The 18378-nt window shown below is 51.0% G+C and overlaps 1 protein-coding gene across 5 annotated transcripts in view; it reads left to right on the plus strand.

The window, feature by feature from the left end:
* Positions 1-18174, plus strand: part of LOC129381519 (high affinity choline transporter 1-like) — a 58497-nt gene extending 40323 nt beyond the window's left edge. For 2 of the 5 annotated variants that reach the window (XM_072287122.1, XM_072287124.1), the window contains 3 exons: positions 5278-5495; positions 8557-8755; positions 17663-18174. In XM_072287122.1, the coding sequence (XP_072143223.1) occupies positions 5278-5495; positions 8557-8755; positions 17663-17700 (455 nt within the window). In that variant the 3' untranslated portion in view covers positions 17701-18174. The remainder of the gene's footprint in view (positions 1-5277; positions 5496-8556; positions 8756-17662) is intronic. The other 3 variants (XM_072287123.1, XM_072287126.1, XM_072287125.1) reach the window with 3 other exon arrangements.
* The last annotated feature ends 204 nt before the right edge of the window (positions 18175-18378 follow it).

The raw sequence follows: 18378 nt of genomic DNA on the forward strand, positions 1-18378 counted from the left end.
GATGGGAATGACCTTCGCGATTTTCCAGTCTTGGGGAAGCATTCCTGTCGATAGCGATTGCCAGAATTTACTTACTCGAGAATTTTACTCGAGACTGATATCGTGTTTTTAGTATCCTTGAGTTTTATGTCGTCAACGCCTGCTGATGTGGACACTTTCAGATTACTTATAATGGATGCGATGCCGTCTACAGTAATGTCGATGGGCTGTAAAAAAGGGTACTAGTCAAGATCAGCTACCTCAGGCACGTTTGAATTGTCTTCTATGGTGTATACTGATGAAAAGAATGAATTGAACGCGTTTGGACAGTCGTGGTCTGGAATTGGAATGTGGTCGTTATCATGCGAGATGATGATGCTGTCCTGTCGCTCCGGACACACTGATTCCAAACTTTTTTTTTTTTTTTTAGTTGTGAGCAGGGATGGCACATCGTGCGAAAAGTACTTATCTCGGGCAGCGCGTACTCTAGAGCAGTAGCTTTTCAAGAAGTCGCTGTACTTATTCTGAGATATTGGAGTGGACGCGCGTTTTGCGGCCGCGTAAGATCGCTTCTTTCTATTTCTCAGTTTGTGGACTGAGTTAGTGAACCAGGGGTTGCGTTTATCCTTTGTTATCTTAATTAACGGAACATGTTAACAAACCAGTGTTATTAACTTGTTTTTGAACAAATCCCAGTTATCTTGAACTGTTCTGTTACTGAAACAAGGAAGTAATACACTAACAAGAAATGTTTCAAGTTCAGCGTTATTAACACTGTAATTTCCTCTGTTAAAGTCACGAATTATCTTAGTTGTTGCACCAGAAAAACGGGACGGGACTTTAAGGTTTACTTGCATTAATTCGTGGTCACTGAAACCATCTAAATATGTTTTTTCAACAGTATTAGGAACCGTTGTCAATACTAGATCTAGTATATTGGAATCACGAGTGGGCTGACTTACGATCTGCGACAGGTTGAAATCCAATGTTAAGGCAATGAATTCTGAAGAAAGGTGGCAGGTCGATGACAACTGCTTCCAGTTTATGGAGGGAAGATTAAAGTCGCCGAAGAGAAAAATACTTTCAGCCGGACAAGCCCTAACGGCGTGAGTTATGATGTTTCGCAGGTCGCTAACAAACAACACACTTCAGTCAGAAGGACGATAACAGAAACCTAACAATAATTTTTCAAAACGAGTCATGCACGCAACCCAGACAATTTCTAGGTTAGTGTCGGAATCAATTAAATAAGATGTTACCGTCTTCCTAACGCCTATAAGTACGCCTCCACCTGATTTACTAGTGCGTGGTGTGTATGGGACTTATTTCATTGTCTGAAATGTCAGGATGGAGACATGTTTCCGTGAAGATGATAATGTCAGAACCTGTATCGTCCAGGAAACAAGAGACTTATCGAGCTTGCGCACAAGGCTTCGAAAATTAGTAAATGATATTGATAGTGACGGTATGATTCGAGGTTCTGGTGCCTGCTGGCAGTCATGGGTTCGAGTGCTATGCTTCAGCTATCTGCTCACTACTGTGCTAGTGACGCCGTCGTACACGTAGGTTGTGTCATCTATGCGCATTCTGTCGACGCTGAGCTTGAAATACTTATTTTTCGCCTTCGCGAATTCGATCAGTTTTCTTATTGCTTCTCGTGTAGCTGGTGTGAAGTATTCTCGTATCGAAAACCCGGAGCCCTTAAGCTTTCGCGCAGCTGACAAGATGCGTTCTTTATCCTTATAAAAGGTCAACTTCGCTATGATGGGTCTCTTTTTGTTATCGGCGTGCTTGCCTAATCTATGCACCCTTTCGAAGTGCGTGCCTGATAGGCTTAAGTCAAGTTTTTCAGCACAGAAATCGACAATTTTCTGCTCGGACGCAGCCCAGTGCAGCCCATGGCAGTCCGGTATGTTAAAGAAGAGCAGGTTTGAGCGTCGCATTCTATTCTCAGTGTCATCGCACCGTGAAGAAATTGTGGCCAATCGATCAGATACACCACGAAGGATATCAGCACCTGCTTTTGTAACAGTCGAGCTTCTGGATGCGGGAGTATCGACAAGCGCGGCGATCTTGGCGTTCAGCAGCTTGATTTCACCTTCAGCGGCCTCCTGCTTTTGTTTCGAAATTTTTAGTTGAGCGAGTAGTGCTACCTGCTCGTTTTCTAGCTTTTGAAACTTTTTTATAACTGCCGTATTACTGGCTTTGACACTAGTTAGTCGAGAAAGCAAGTGTGAGTGCGCTGCTTCTAATTTCTTAATAGCCTCCAGTGCAGCAGCAAAAGCTTCTTCTTGAGCCTTAGTCATTGGTCCAAAATTTGTTTCAACGTTTCCCGACAGCATCAAGGTTATTGCAGACAAGGCATAGCACATTTTCACACGCAAGAGCCAAAAACTGTTTCAACACATCATTCAGGTCTCGTGGGCACGACATCACCAGCAAACAATTGGTAACAACTTTATTTGGAGTCCTGCAGAGCTTTCGCCGACGGGGCCTTAGGTCTCCCACGTGGGTACGTCCAGGTGTTGCCTCGCCGCCGCCTCGCGGGCCTGCAGGACGGCCCAGAGTTGGTCACCGAGGCTGGGGCTGCGCAAGGCAGCGGCCCACCGCGGCGGAAGGGTTCCGGAGTTAGCACCGAGCGGGTTTTTGTTAGTCCCATAGCATGTGAGTTAAAGTGGCTATATCGGTGTGGCAGACCTTGCATATATTCGTCGGGTATGTGCCGGGGTAGAGCCTATGGTATTGTGCCGGGTTAGGGTACGTGACCGTCTGCAGTTGTCTGAAGGCCACCCCCGGCGCCCTGTCCAGCTTGTCGCTGGGTGGAGGGAAGGTGCGGCGGGCCAGGCAGAGGGCCTTGGTAATTTCATTGTAGCTGGTCAAGCAGTCTTTGGTGCTGTCCCATGGACGACGGTCGCCGGCGTGGTTCGCGAGCTCGCGCGCCTTGGCGTATGCCGTCTCGTTTCGGTTGCGTTATGTATCCGATACTTCTCTCATGTGCGCTGGGAATCACTGGATTCTGGTTTGAAAATCTACCTCCCGCTGAACTTGCCGATTGCTTGTCGCGAGTCGCAGAGAACCGTGGTGCATGTCGGATCCGTAAGGGCGAGTGCAACCGCCGCTTCCTCCGCTTCCTCTGCGCGCTCGCACGCTACACCTGCCGTTATGCGCGTTTTGCCACTCGAATCGACGACCGCACCCGCGAATCGCGAGCGTTCTGCCTATTTCGCGGCGTCAAGGAACCGTGTCCCCGTTTCGTCTCCGTGGGTGTGTAGGAGAGCTCTGGCCCTGGCCACTCTTCTTCCCCGGTTGTGTTCCGGGTGGACGTTCCGTGGAATCGGGTCGACCTTTAGCGTTTGTCTGATCGCGTCCGAAACGGCGACTTTCTGGCCTTGTTGTACGTGGTAACGGATGCCGAGACTTTCCATGATCTGGCGTCCCGCTCTCGTGCCCGCTAATCTTTCTAGTTGTGAAGTGTGCTGCGCCTCGGCGATTTCGCTAAGCGTGTTGTGAAGCCCGAGCTGGAGCAGGCGGTGCGTGCTGGTGGACTCGGGTAGGCCCAGTGCTATCTTGTACACCCTGCGGATGAGGACGTTGATCTTGGCTTCTTCTCCCTTGTACCAGTTGTGGAATGCCGCGACGTACGCAACATGGCACATGACGAAACAGTGTATGAGTCGTGTGAGACTCGCCTCCCTCATTCCGTTTCTTCGGCTGCTGACCCTCTTGAGAATTCTCATGGCGTTAGCCGTCTTGTGCTTTAATTTAGTAATTGTTTCGCCGTTCACGCCGTTTGCCTCGATTATCATGCCGAGGACCCTAATTCTCTGCGCTATCGGGATGGTTGCTCCGGTTCTCGTGCGTAGTTTGATCTCTTCGTATTCTCGCCTGGTCGTCGCCGCATTCCGACCACACCCGGGTGGTCTGCCCCTCTGTGTGGGGCAGTAGAGTAGGAGTTCCGACTTTTTCGGTGAACATCGTAACCCCGTACTCACAAGGTATTCCTCTATTGCCTGAATTGCTAGTTGCAGTGCAGTTTCGATGTGACCGTCGCTGCCTTCGTGCACCCAGAGGGTTATGTCGTCACCGTATATGGTGTGCCGGACGTCTTTGAGTTCTTGTAGCTCTTCTGCTAGCCCGATCATGACCAGGTTGAAGAGCGTGGGCGAGATGACGGAGCCCTGCGGGGTGCCGGTGCTTCCCAGCGTTTATGAAGGCAGCCGGTTGCGTCCGCCGTAGTCGTGCTGGATCCATGTTGCCAGAGGAGCTGGCTGGTTGTATCCAAGCTTAGCGTCCTGCGCAACTATGGCGGCCGTGCTGGAAGCGAATCCTCTGCAGCAACATGGCACGAACCGAACAGTCCGGAACACACGATCCATGTGAACGTCACCTGAAAAGGCAACGGACGTAAGCCTACCATTCTGAAAGTGGTGTCGTGCCCCTTGATTATTCCTTCATAATGCTCCACTCGTGCTTTTGATAAAGCGTATACTCATAAAGTGAAATGTAATGAGAGGAACTTGCTAATATAACGAATACTGGGACGTTAACATTGTTTTACATTGTTACGCGTATGAAGCACTGATGACACGGAAAGTTGTACACAGTGTATTTACACAGCGGACTGCAACTCTGGCCAGTCTAGCCAACAGCGTGCGCGTCTTCTTCGTCGACGTCTTCGTCGATACGACTGCGTTCCGACCATTTCAATGAACGTGCGTATCAATATTATTGGAGAAAAAGGCATTAGTCGAAAACTTTTCGAAAAGTATTTGAGATTCGATTTGATCCGATTCGCTATTGGCAGTGTTTGATTTGGTCTTGTAGCGGCATCGACGTCGAGGAAGGTGAGGAGGAGGACGGCTGGCTAGGGACAGGCCATTGCCTAGGGAGCGAAGCGGGGGCGTGGCTCAGGTCTGTCGCAGCCGGCGCGCGAGGTGGACGAGAGATTTGTATCCGCCGAGGAGTGACCGTCAGCTATAGGGGTCTTCTGCTCACTAAAAACGTACTCTCGTTTATTGTGACTCATCGTCACCACTGATTTTGCGTGCCACGGTACAAAAAAGAAAAAATTACCATTCACATACACCCACTATAGTTGGTCGGTGCTCGTGCTCAATATTTTTCGAGGCACGGCGACAGAAAGAGAGAGAGAGAGAGAAGGGTATGGAACATGTTCTATCTTCCTGTCTCTGTCGTCGCGCATAAAAGAAAAAGCATCTTACCAACAGTTCTAGCGTTAATCTTTTACGTGTATATGGGCCCAGGGAACGCGCTTTTTTTTCCCTTGTGCCCTTTCAGACTTTACGGCGGCCGGCTATCCGGGTCCGTACCATTTGCGCGACAAGGACGTCGTGAGGGTGCTGCCATATTCCATGCGTTACCTGACCACCGGCTTTGTCTCCATGGTGGGCCTGGTCGGCATCACGGCTGCGATCATGTCGTCGGCGGACTCTTCAATGCTCAGTGCCTCCTCCATGGTCACCAAGAACGTCTACCAGTCCATCGTTCGACCCATGGTATCGTATGCGGCTCCAGAAATACTACGCTTAAGATGGTACTAACTCAGTTTCGCTCGTATCTCTAGACACTTAATTAGCTTAGACCCAAGAAATCGTTTTCTAACCTTCTTGGCTTATATACACTATTCAACCATAACTCTACTTGTCTTTTCACGCTAAGAGATTGACTTGGACGAACAAATGAAGGCTGCAGTTCCGTTTCTTGCATTTGGTACCGAAACCGAAGCTTCGGTACGGCAGCGCGGCGTTATGAATTTAATTTAATTTATTGTAGACTGAAAAAGGCATGAAGGAAGGAAAACAAGAGGTGAAAGGAAGAGAGGTTAACGAATAAGGGTCCGGTTGGCTACTCCACACAGGAGGATGGGGTAAGGAGCAGAAAAGATAAAGCAAGAGAAGACAAAAAATAAAAAAGGAAAGATTCAGTTTGCACATACTGTAGTTTTTCAATGAGTCATGTTTCTTTTAAAAAGCACATTATAGCGCGTTTAAAGAAGTTCGTGACGACGTCACCTGGGACCAGGGTCCAAGAATTTGCCTTCCGTAAGGGGACGGTTGTCTATCCTGTCGAGCGTGGTGCTGAGGACTTGTATTTGTGCACTGAAACGACACAAGGTGCGCTATCGTCTCTTTGCTCCCGCAAACTTCACAATCTGGACTTGCGGCCATTCCGATGAGGTAAGAGTACGCATTCGTAAAAGATACCCCAAGCCATTGGCGACAGATGAGTTATAACTCCCGTTGTGGTAAGCCATGTGGAATGCGGAGCTTCAGAACAGGATAGGGAAGAAAGGCGCTGGTTTCTCACGCCTGCCGAATTCCATTGGGCCAAGGTAAGCTCGCGATCAAGCGCACGGAGCTTTCCCGCTGCGTCTGTTCTTGATAGCGGGATAGCAACGCAATCGACACTCGTATGTGAAGATCAAGTGCCTCTGTCTGCCTGCTGGTTTCCAAGGAGGCCACAATGACTTGACAACCATTGAAATACGATGTCATGCTTTGTTTCAACTGCCCAATGGTAAATTTCTCGTGTGTCCGCGACAAGTCGCTCGTTCTTTGTTTCTTTCGTTTCTTCATTCATGTTCAGCCATTGCATCTTTGCTTGCTTACGGGGGTATGAACAATTCCTGATGATGAAATTTTCTTTTCTCTCGCCCGACTAGTCGCCATTTTTTTCCGGTATGAGCCATTGCAACGACCCACTTAGTAAGAGCTCTGCAAGCACGTATAATCGTTACTGATTGCAGTGGCTCCGCTGGTGCGTGGGTCCGTGGCGTAATGGTTTCACTATCGGGCTTCTGTGCAAAGGTTCGAATCCAGCCGTCGAATAATTTCATTAGTGTTTATTTATATATTTATGACGCAGTACTTCCTTAAGAAAGATCACTTTGCAAAGTCACGAAGCCGTTTACGCTAGAAGGTCGAAGTTTAGGCAAATCCACTCACTACCCATTATTGCCAAGCTGGCTGAACTAGCTTGCCCTGCTTGCAGTTGCCGTGGACATTAGCGCCACAGTTTCATCTAGTAATTGTATGAGACTCTGTGATGCATGCTGTAAGAGCACATCAGGTGCCACACGTGTAACTGTGTTGTGGCGTCGCGACACAGCATGTGATCACGTGGGAGCAGGGCATTGCGACGTTTTGACACTCGCTTGGTGGCTTCGTGCGCTGCTGTTCGTGTCAGGGCCAATGTGGCAGCATGGCGGACGACCGAGCTAGGATGACGAAGCGAAGGTCAGAACGTCGCATTGTCCTGCTACCACGTGGCCACGTAACTGTGTGATGACATTACGACACAGTACCATCCCGTGAAATAAAACCGCAACAGGCTGTAGAAAAGCTATTGTATCAAATTATTAGCGGTGCCTCTCAAGCTTGTGCGCTGTTCTTCCTAGGGCTTAGGGGTCCAGAACCTTCATTTAACGCAAGAAATGAATAGTCGAAAATATTATGTCAGTACTCCTTAACTATGACTAAAATTTTGTGGAGTTTAACGCTGCGAAAAGGCACAGTGCGATATGAGTGACTCCGTAGTTCTCAGAATTAATGTTGTCCACCTGCGGTTCAACTACGGTAGCGGCATGCAAAACACCTTAAAAACACTTGCCTTTGCTTCGAGTTGTCGATAAATTCGACTTCGCCGTGCCATCTGCTAGCCGCCTGGTTAGCTCAGATGATAGAGCGGCTGTCCCGGAAAGGCGGTGGTCCCGGGTTCGAGTCGCGCACCAGGACGAATTTTTCTTCAACTGCGAGGCTTTTCTTTCGAGGAGCCCTTATGGGTTTCCTTTGTAGCAATTGCTATGATTGGGCGGATGTCTCATTTCTCCTTTATTATTAACACCATTGTTTCTAGCTTAAATTATGCATTGCACCTTAAACCGTAGACGTCTCACACCAAGCTCGCAAGATCTGAGCGCATTCAGTGCTGTAGAAAAGTCGTATTCGAACCGTACAGAGTGGTGACGAATTAAAACGAAGCCCCGGAAACGTCTGCCCCGTGGTGTAGAGGAAGCCGATCTCAAAGGCCACGCTTTAGCACCGAAAGCGATTGCAGGTGCTAGAAATGCGTCGTAGCCTTCATGCGTCATTTTGGTAAATGTTTCTTGGCGGTCCACCGCTGCTTTTTTACCACGCGAGCGAAGGAGTTGCGGGCACAATTCAACGGCGACGCCCTTGCTGCGCCATCGCGTGCCAGAGCATGCGGAACAAAGCGTCTCTCTCGGAACTGTTTCGGCGCACACAACAAAGCGGCGGCCCCACACTTCCTGACGTCACGCAATTGATGCTAAAATGGCGATCGTTGTCCGTAGGAGCTTCGCGCTTGAAAAAAAAAAAAACTGGGAATAGTCGGACGTCCGAAGTCATGGCCCCTTAAAGGTGCGCGCAAGGCACGCCACACGGTTTTTTTTTTCTTTCGGCCTTCATCGGGGTAGTTGGTATAAGTTCATGGCTGCAAGAGCGGCAGTAAAGATAAGTCAAGAGAAAGTCGAGGACAAGCTACGTCGAAGAGCGCACTCTGGTGTCCGTTCCGAGAGTATCCAACTGCTTTCTGCAGGCTTCCGACGTCGAGGTGTCCCTGGTGTTGCGAATCATGGTGTTCGCCATCGGGTCCTGGGCCACCTACGTGGCGCTGTCCGTGAATTCCGTGTTCGAGCTGTGGCTGCTCTGCTCGGACATAGTCTACGTGCTGCTGTTCCCGCAGCTGATCTCCGTCCTCTACTTCGAAGATAGCAACACGTACGGCGCCTTTTTGGGTGAGTCAGAAATTGTAAGATGGACTATCGACAAATGTGTTGGCGTTACGTAAATGTTATTATGAAGTGCGGTGGAGGAGACTCGATCGGGGAAAAAATTAAACGTAGCGCGTATAGATGATGCTTTTTACATTCTCTGGGGATGATCTCGTGACCGCGAAGTAAGTAAATTTTGACTTATGCACAACTGTGTTCCATAAGTCGTGTGTGCCATTCGTGTCACGACCTAAATCAATATCGGGAGGTGGCCCCGAGGCCCGATAGCGAACGCTATAACCTGCCACACCAAAATGACCGCTACGTCGGAAGCGTGCAGGAAGCTGTTGTGTATGCTAGTAACGGAGATGTCAGTGTGCTCTCCAAAGTACCGTATTTACTCGAGAAAAAGACCCGCCGTCGTGTGAGACCAGTACCCCATCATGTCACTATTTTTTATAACGGCGTTTTCACCCGAAGGCGAACAATTGAAAGCGATAGCTAGTTTTATCACCGCGCTCGAGTTCCTCACACACGTAAGCCAAGCCTGTATCTTCTCATTTTCTTGAATAAGTGTTTTATTTATTTTCCCTCGGATATGATGGCTAACCTCGGATGGTGTCTTGACGATACACGGAGACGACGTGTCTGCGCGATGCCGCACTAGAGGCAACCTGTTGCAGTAACATCGCCCCTGGCAGATAACCAGGCGTCTCACAACGCTCACGCGCGATGAGGAACGCCGGCAGCAGGTGGTGGTGGTACAAACTTAATTTAGTGAAGGCCAAAAAAAACGAAAAGAAAATTAAGATGCCGCCGTTCCGTGGGTGGCCTTCAGGCTGCCGGTGTTGGCCACCAGATCATGCCTGGCGGCGACTTCCGCTGCCCAGATCGTTAGCCGTAGCTGGACATCCGGCTCCGAGCTGGCCGGGGTAGGGGCAGGTTCGGTAGAGGAGCGCATCTTATGTGGAGGGCTGCTGGAGGGGGAGGCGGCACGAGAAGTCGCGGCCGAAGAGGAGGCGGACATAGGGGCGGGAGAGTGATGGGTTGTGAGGTTTGGTGATGGGAAGATGTGGGATGGTGGGGGCACGCGAGCAGCGCCTGCAGCTGTTCCTTTAGTAGGGCAATCTCCTTGATCTGGGCTGCGATTTGAGCTTTTCTTTTTCGGGTTCGAGTGTGGGAGGCTGCGATTGCCAGCTCACCTGGGAAGCAGTTGATGGGGTGTCTACGGGGGATGGACGAGCGGGAGTCCTTGGCGGATGGTATTGACTGCGCTAAAGTGGATGGCGTCGACTTGGGACTGAATGTGACTGGGGAGGGACCACCTCGTCCGAAGCGGAGCTTACACGGATGGGACCCTGTGAGATGTGCGCCACTGCACAAGATGCATTTAGGAGTGCAGTCAGGGGGGTCCCGAGCCGCGTGCACAGCTCCGCAGCGTGGGCGGCGTCCGGACCTGGGCTTGGTACATACGTCGGAGCGGTGACCATGGCTCCAACAATTGACACAAGCTTCTGCCTTGGGGTGGAAGGGGTAACAGATGAACAGGCCGCAGTTGAACACCACGGTGCGAGGGACTTCTTTCGTGCCGACGAATCAGGATGGACCGGGTGGGACCCATCTGCCTTGCGTCAGCGATGGCGTAAGTGCTGCGGGGATTCATAGCATGCAGGTCTTCGATTATCTCCTTTTGGTTTTGATTTTCTACGGCGTTGTAGATTATGCCGCGGACGGCGTTGTCGGGTGCGGCCACATAAGCGCGCAGTGGGTACAGCTGTGTGGCGAGACGCAACTCAGAGGTATGGGCATATTGCCGGGTGTGTTGCTCCGAGGGCGTACTGACGGTGAAGGAGTTGTTGTATGGGTTTATGCGTACGCGGTCCTCGTCATGGACGGCGGCTTACTCAACGCTGGCGCTAGAACATAATGAGGCAAGTAGGGCCCCATTGTTGGTTGTGCGGAGGTCGAGGCCACCTCCAGGGCGGAAGACGATCTTGTCGTCTTCCGCAGGGAGTCGAGGCAGCGGGACGTGCCGGCGTAGGCGGTGAGTCTTCAGCGATGGCGGGGGTGCCATGGCGGACTTGAGGTGGGCGTTCGTGGCTGAAACGGCTTCCTTTGCAAAGGCCGCTTGGAGCATTCGGGGCCAGCGCGTGTCGCCATCACATTCTTGTTGGGAGATGAGTGTACCGTCAACTATACATTTCATATCGGCGGCTTCGAGGCAACGGGAGCGAGTGTCGGCACAGCGGACGCCGGTGCGACGCTAGGTGCAGCTGCGCGCTGCGGGCGAGGTGGCGTTGCGCCGAGCATGGGGCTTAGCTCGGCGGCCCCGTGGCTGGTCAAAGATGAGGCCCTGGTGAAACGGTATCGGTGGGTCCGGGCAAATGAGGTGTCAGGAAGGTCCTTACACCTTCGCGTGCTCGGTAGCAGAAACTGGAGGATATCCCGGACGAGATGCCAAAGCCAGGAGAAGAAATCGCGGAGCCCATGCGAGGCACGTCCGAAGAACCCCGGGCGTGGGTTGCGACTGCGCCGGCAGCAGCGTCGCAAGCGTCGCACCTCAATGGTGCGCGAGACTGAGAGACCGACGGAAAATCGCTTGGCGTTTGTCCGCACCCATTAAACGGATTGGATACATTTAGCTAGAGCACTACCGTCAGTTACGCTCGGACCACGATGTGGTGTGCAAACATGTGCTCTGCAGGCACGCCAACCCGTTTCGCACAACGTTTCATCCCAGCAGCGGAAGGCAGAACGGCTCAGCTGACCTGGCTGCAGTTGCAGAGCCCCGATTGAGCGGATCGTGACGTTGCGTCCACTTGCTTTCGTCGTTTGTTTGCTCGCAAACGCAGTGCGAGTCTCTAAACTGTTGCAGGATAAATTACGTCTATTTAACGACGAAGGCGGTGTGGCATGTATGACGACGAAGGCATGACGACAATTTGACATGAGTTCTGCGCCACCAGTGGTACTGTGGCCCTGGTTGACATCCTTTTGTTAAAGGGCTTATAGGTCAGGGTGCAAACTCAGCAGGAAGTGTGTTTCTGAAATGACGGCGATGGTACGACGACAGCGTGATGATGAAGCACGACAAGGGACGACGGCGAAGGCGTGACGACAGGCGAGAGTCGGATGACGAAGCTTAGATGAGGATGATGTGACGACCACGAGTACATACCTAGTGACCCAAGCTAGTAGGCAACTTGGGTCACAGGTTGGGAAAATGATTAGGGGCAGGCGCAGACATAACTAGCGGAAAGTATGCGACGCATCTTAAGAATGATAATCGCAGTAATATGAACGTTAACAAAAGCCAGGAAGAAAAAGAAGTTTCGGAGAGAGCGTGCATCGTAAGGCATCTAGCCTTTGCAAGGCAACCTCCTCTGACGCCTTTCTCTCTTCCTGTGGGATCATGGGAAATGTGCACATCGCGTGTTGAATCCTGGGAAGCACGCCGCGCGGCTTGGTTCGTGGTAGGTTTGACTGCCGCTGGCCGCCGTTGTCGCCGCCGTATTCTTCATACCGTGCCGCTCGCTCCCTGCTAGCAGCATCCGGTGCGATTGGTCCTCGGCCCAGATACCAGAAAACGTGGTTGCCGTTGCAATGGTAACACTACCGCCGGTGTATCATCACGATTATCCGCTTGTTACAAATTCCGATGGCTGCAGCAGTAATAGCAGTTGAGGAATCCAGCGCAGTCCCTCTGAGTGACGACAAAAAACTGCTTGCCTTCATGCGCTTCGTTTCTGTTTTCATGATTCCCTTCTTTTGCTTCTCACGACTAGGTTTCAAGATGTTCACGTGACGCTACCTCCTAGATTATTTTCTTTCCGCTATAGCAAAAGCAGCCCATTTCGTTAGTGGCGCGTCAGAACCTCATTCTGCTAAGTCGGATTCTCGAAACCGAGCCTACGTACTACATAATACGCGTTGTGTGCACGTGCGTGTGTATGCATGTATGTGCGCGCACGCGCTTTCTGGTGCTACGACGTGCATATTTATTCAATCCTAGCCAGTTATGAGATTATGCACTATCGTTAATTGAAGTACCTTCTAGGCGTGCAGTACCGTTCAGTTCAAGTCGTATATCTCATGCGGTTGCATAACGCGCGCGAGTTCTGGACACATCTAGTGGTTGCCAATAGACATATGCCGTTAAGCTCTGTACGCGCTCAGGAACAGTGCAGATCCATCCTGAGCCTGACGCGCGCACTCGCAGCTTTCTTCGTCAGCGTCGTCTTTCGCGGGTTGTGCGGCGAGCCGTCGATGAACGTGCCGGTGACCATCAGGCTCCCGATGTACGACGAGGAGCTGGGTCAGCAGTTTCCCTTCCGGCTCGCCTGCATGCTGCTCGGCCTGCTCACCCAGCTGCTGGGCTCGTACGGCGCCTCCTTGGCCTTCCGCAGTGGCTGGCTGCCGCAGAGCTTCGACGTCTTCCAATGCTTCGTCTCGCTGCGCCACTCCGAATCGAGGCAAGCGACCAAGCAGGGCGACCATGGCATCGGTGCGCAGCAGCTGGGCGGCGAATCGAGCATCAAGAACGAAGTCGGGGAACCGCCGTTGGCCAAGGACGACGAAGTTTACAGGCACTGGAGAGCCAGCGTCGTCAACCCTTCAAAGAAGGGGAAGCCCAGCTCCGTCGACGCTTCACCGAAAACCAAGAAAGCGAGCACCGCCGACGCTTCCAGGAAGGCCAGGAAAACCAGCGCCCTCGACGCTTCTTCGCGAGCCAACAGTAAATCGAGCGCCCCGATTGCTGGAAGAGCCGACACGGCGACGGACGTTGCGATCGAGCCGGAGAACCTCGTAGCGCACGGCGCATTTGAGAGGAAGTCGCGCTCGAGCACGGACATCGCCAAGTCCATGAGCTTCGCCAAGTCGGACTTGTCGAGCGACTCGAAGGCATCGGAGAGCAAGCCGACCAAGGCGCCCTCCCTCAAAGTGCGCCGTTCCAGGAGCCGGGCCAAGATCGAGGCGGCGAAGTCGGCGGAGGGCGGCGTCTCCAAGAGCGGAGGCGAGCCGCCCCAAGAAGGGGGATCGCGAGAACAGCAACGTTGAGGAGCATCCCGCAGCCCTTACCAACGATGCTTGCTCCGAAGCGTCCCTTCTTCTTATAGGTGGTCGCGCTATATATATATATTTTTTTGTGTGTTTACGTATTTTAGTGTCGCTGGAGCGCAGAAGGACGAAGTGGCTGCTGCGAGGACGGCACGTTACCCGCATTCTGCACGATGGCTTTGAGCGGACGATGTCGGGCTTACGTTTAAGAGGCGGGGTACGTGTACGCGTGGCCATCGCCAATATTTCGCGTTAAAAAAGGAATGCTTTCTGCTCACCGATTCGGCGAACATATGCATGGTTATCACTCCTGGATAAAATGGCATCCAGTGGTTTTCACCACTGGATGTCATTCGAACTGGCCAGTACTGCTACTAAGGAATAGGGGAACACTCCAGCGGATTCACTGCTAATTCCAGATGAAAACTGTGCCTTCTTTTTTTTGCTTAGTGTAGTTTAATTTCCATGTGATGTAGCGGGTAGGTGTACCTTTTGAAGCGGGATTCAGCATTTTTCCAGCTGGCAATGAGTGCTTTTGCCAGCTGGAAACCATTGCGATTGCCAGGTGAAAGATTATTTTAGATGAGAAAAGTTACAGCTGGCAGATATTCCTGCCTAGTAGTCCAGCACGCATTGGAAACATTTCAGCTGGGGCAGCATATACGACTCTTTATTGCTGCTGTCAATGGGAGAAAGGTGGGTGAGAGAGCACTGACGCAATGTTTGGCCTCTCAGTATTTTTTGTTCAGCGGAGACAACTTCGTTATTGTGCCCTGAAGCGAATAATGAAAAAAGTCAATTATTGAATCTGTTCAAATAGCTATCTGAACATCGCTGTTTATTATGCAGGTTATTTCTGCCTCTTTCTGAAACCCATCTGAGAAGGTTGAACAGAACTGTCTGTCTCAAAGGTAATCTAAAGAAAAAGACTGTTGGAACAGGTAGCATGCAATATCCCCTTCAGCCACCGATTCTATTCAATGAAAAATCGCGAAAAATACAGAATGTGGACTCCATGCGCAAACTCTCTGCGGGAACGTCAGATATGAGTACATCAAATGTTTAAAGTCTAGCATACCTAGAAAGCAACAGTACCGCTACTTGATACTGATATCGAGAGTACACACCTGGTCGTCTACATTTAAATTCCATTTACCAAAAAGAAACTTCACGCACATTATTCAGACTTTCAGTGTAGGTCCAGTGAGAAGTGTTGCAAGATGTTTGCAGCACAATTGTTTTCATCAGGGATTTTGCGTTTCATGCACTATCTTGATGCGCACGGTCGTGCACACAGGACTGGCTTAGGGGATACAAACTGGGCTTTTTTTTTTTATTTCTCGGCAGCGACAGACACGGCGCATGCTACAAAAAACTTAAACCGTATTTACTCGAAAATAGGTCAAACATAAATATAGGTCGACCTCTGTATATCAACTCGCCGAGAAATAAACCTATATTCGAATTATATATGTACATATATATATTTCTAGACCCCTGCATTTTTCGAAAAACGAAAAAAAAAACTTGAACATGACTCATCTTTAGTTACCGTAAGCTCGGCTGCCAAAGCTCGCTAGTCGATGCCACAAGTCGCATCCTCTTCGGGAATGTCCAGAGAAGTCGTCCTCGGTGTCGTCGAGCGCGTTCGGTACGTAGCATTCCTTGCGGCCAGAGCCTGGACGATCTCCAGACTGGCTTTACGACGGGTGCGACGGAGGAACTCCGTTAGTTCGGTACTTTTACTAGCTTTGTTCACGGGCATGTGTGATTGGTTACGTGCCGCCCCTTAAGGAACTAATTTTTTTTTTTCAATTAATAAACGTCTTTTCTTTTTTTTCTCTCTAACACTAACTTGGGTCACTGGGTGGGTATGTACCACAATATATGTGCTGCCCTTGGGTCTCTGGGTATGCGCCACTGGGTAACTTGCACTCCTAAATGAATGTATTTTACGTCAACTTGGCGTCTCTCGGTATGTGTCTCTGGGTGTGTGCCGCTCTTCAATGAATCGCTATGATTACACCTTTGGTCACTTGGTGTGTGCCACTAAATATGAACCGCGCTGCAATGATTAAGAAGTTATTTAAATTTCTTTCGCGCTGGGCAGAGTCTAACTCGCGTCATGCATATTCGGACAACCTTGCCTGAATGGGTATATATTCACAAACGGGCCTCTCGGAAACTTCGCTGCGGCGGCGCCAGATGGCGCAGCGTGCGCAAAGGTACGCGGGAAAGAAGGGGGCCCCTCTTTCTGCATACACGCCTCATACGTGACGCGTTTGGGCGGTCACATTACGGTGTGTCGATGGAGTGCGTCACTGCAAATCGCGTTAACGTCGACATTCACCGCGAGATGGGTTCTGCCGAATTTTTCTTCTTCCGCAGTGGTGGGGAGAGCATGGAGCGGGAGCTACCAATAGCTATACTATGAGCTGAACACCGCCAGGAGAGTCCGGCAACCATGTGCAGGACATCTTGCAAAGAGACATCGCACTGATGGCGTCCAAATGGACGGGAAGGGGCGGGAAGGGGCAATCCCGCGTCAAAGCTAGATTGCCTCGCCGAGGCCAGCTGCCCGATACGCCATGCTCTCTGTTGTGTTGTTGTTGTGCAGTTGGTTTGGTTTCTAGTTTCGGTTTTGTTGTTACGTCATACATGACGTCATAGTGGCAATAAAAAGGCTGGTGCTGTCAAGGAGCACGTAGAGAGAAGTGAGACGTGATCGCAGACGATTTTAGTCGTGGTTGTTCTTCTGGAATGGAGGGCCCCCGAATGTGGCTCGGTGCGTCTGGCCACCTGACCTAGTTACCCTGCACCTTACGATACAACACTCTCTTCTATAGTTTCTCTCTTCACGACTTCGAATAGCCGATTGGATGCCCTTGGCGTGACGTCAGTGCCATATGCATGGATAACAAGGTGGCTGGATGAAGTTTCACTAAGAAGACACCACGCCGACAGCGTTCAGTCCCACAGAAGAGGGGGAAGAAGAAAAGCCGCGTGGGCTTACGGTGGCAACTGCTTCTCGCTTTCGCACCACTGGGTTTTCTGTGAAAGCGAACCGCGTTACAGCCCCGCATCGGAGCCATTCATCGAAACATGTCACCTGTCGAATACTTCGGTCACGTGCAAAGTGGAAGCGGAGAAGACAACCACGCTTCCCAAAGGTGAGCCCGCTCCAGTCGTCGTTTCGTCGAGATCTAGCCGTTATCAATGAAAAGTGCCGTTGTTTTCATCCTTGTGAGACGTCTCTGCTTCAGGTATGCAGGCTTTGATTTATGCGGGGAGCATCACGCGGCAGAATAGTGCCACGTACGTTAGGGAACATTCCCGCGACGTTATGGACGCCATGGTGGGCTACCACAGCTTCCACAGTGCTATTGGTGACAAGCGGATCGAGATATCGCCCGCAGCTTTTCCCGTATTCTAGCTGAAGAATGTTGCGGAAAGTGTGGTCAGACAATTGAATAGAGCCAAGCGATGGGTGGTGTTCCTTCCATGTTGTCAAAATAATTGCTGATTTTTTGCAAAGTACGAGCCAATAAGCTCACCTGACAACCATCGCACACTGAATTCGGATTCATGTGAATTGGACGCAGAACTTGAAACTGCATTGAATCAATGACATTCTGATTTCCCGTTGTTTCTGTAGACATTGTTCATTGCTTACCGTAGTGTAGAGCATAAATTTACGGACAGGAGAGACAAAAAAAAGAAGGAACGCGACACGTGGCTGTGTTGTGAGACGTCGATCACTTGCGCCATTTGTCGCGTTGCATCTTCCTTGCTGTCTCTGTGAACTTAAGCTCTGTACGCTGCAGTATTCCTGCGCCAACTAGCGCAGACGAAACCGTTTTTGTTCATCCTCAGCTGGCCACGCAGGTTCCAGCCGGACCTGGAGCTTGTGAACGCCACCGTGACGCGCGCCCGGGGCACAGTAACCGGGGACCACTACAGGTCTGCACGTCAACAGGATGTCTTCCTGCGCGAGCACACTCCGCCGTCCCGACGCGACAACTCGTCGCGCGTTGTCTCGTCCGAGATGGCGACGTTTTCGGGGGTTTGTCGCTCGAGCCAGGACGAGGAAGGTCGGTCCTCGCGTGCTACAAGAAAGTACAAGGCTGTTCCACTGCGTCCTGCTGATGATGTCCTGGTGGTAGCCGAACGCCACGTTCGACGCCGTCCTGGCTTTCTCGCTGATCGTGTCTTTCAATGATCACCCGGAATCGCCATTCGGAAGGCACTCGATGCCTCCGGCTACCTCTGCGCGTTATGTGCGGGTCACGTGTGCGTGCTAAGCACCATTCGAATAGACTTGCATTGCACGACGTAAGCTGTACGGGCATATTTTATGAAAATATAGACTCTTTTATACCAAAAAATATTGCAGTTGCTCCTCCTTGTCTCTAGTGCGGGGCCTATACTGTTCGAGAGAACACGAGCTTAGGCCACGCGCGAACTTTTCCTTCTGACAAGTGGAATCGCCCGGCCTTGCATCAAACAACTGGCGGTTGGTGGCGCTGGCGCCTTTCTAAAAACATTTTCCTACGCATTATAGCATTGGAGGTGGGCGAAAACCGAATGTT

Source organism: Dermacentor andersoni, chromosome 3 (genome assembly GCF_023375885.2).
Source record: "Dermacentor andersoni chromosome 3, qqDerAnde1_hic_scaffold, whole genome shotgun sequence".
Classification (NCBI taxonomy): Eukaryota; Metazoa; Arthropoda; class Arachnida; order Ixodida; family Ixodidae; genus Dermacentor; species Dermacentor andersoni.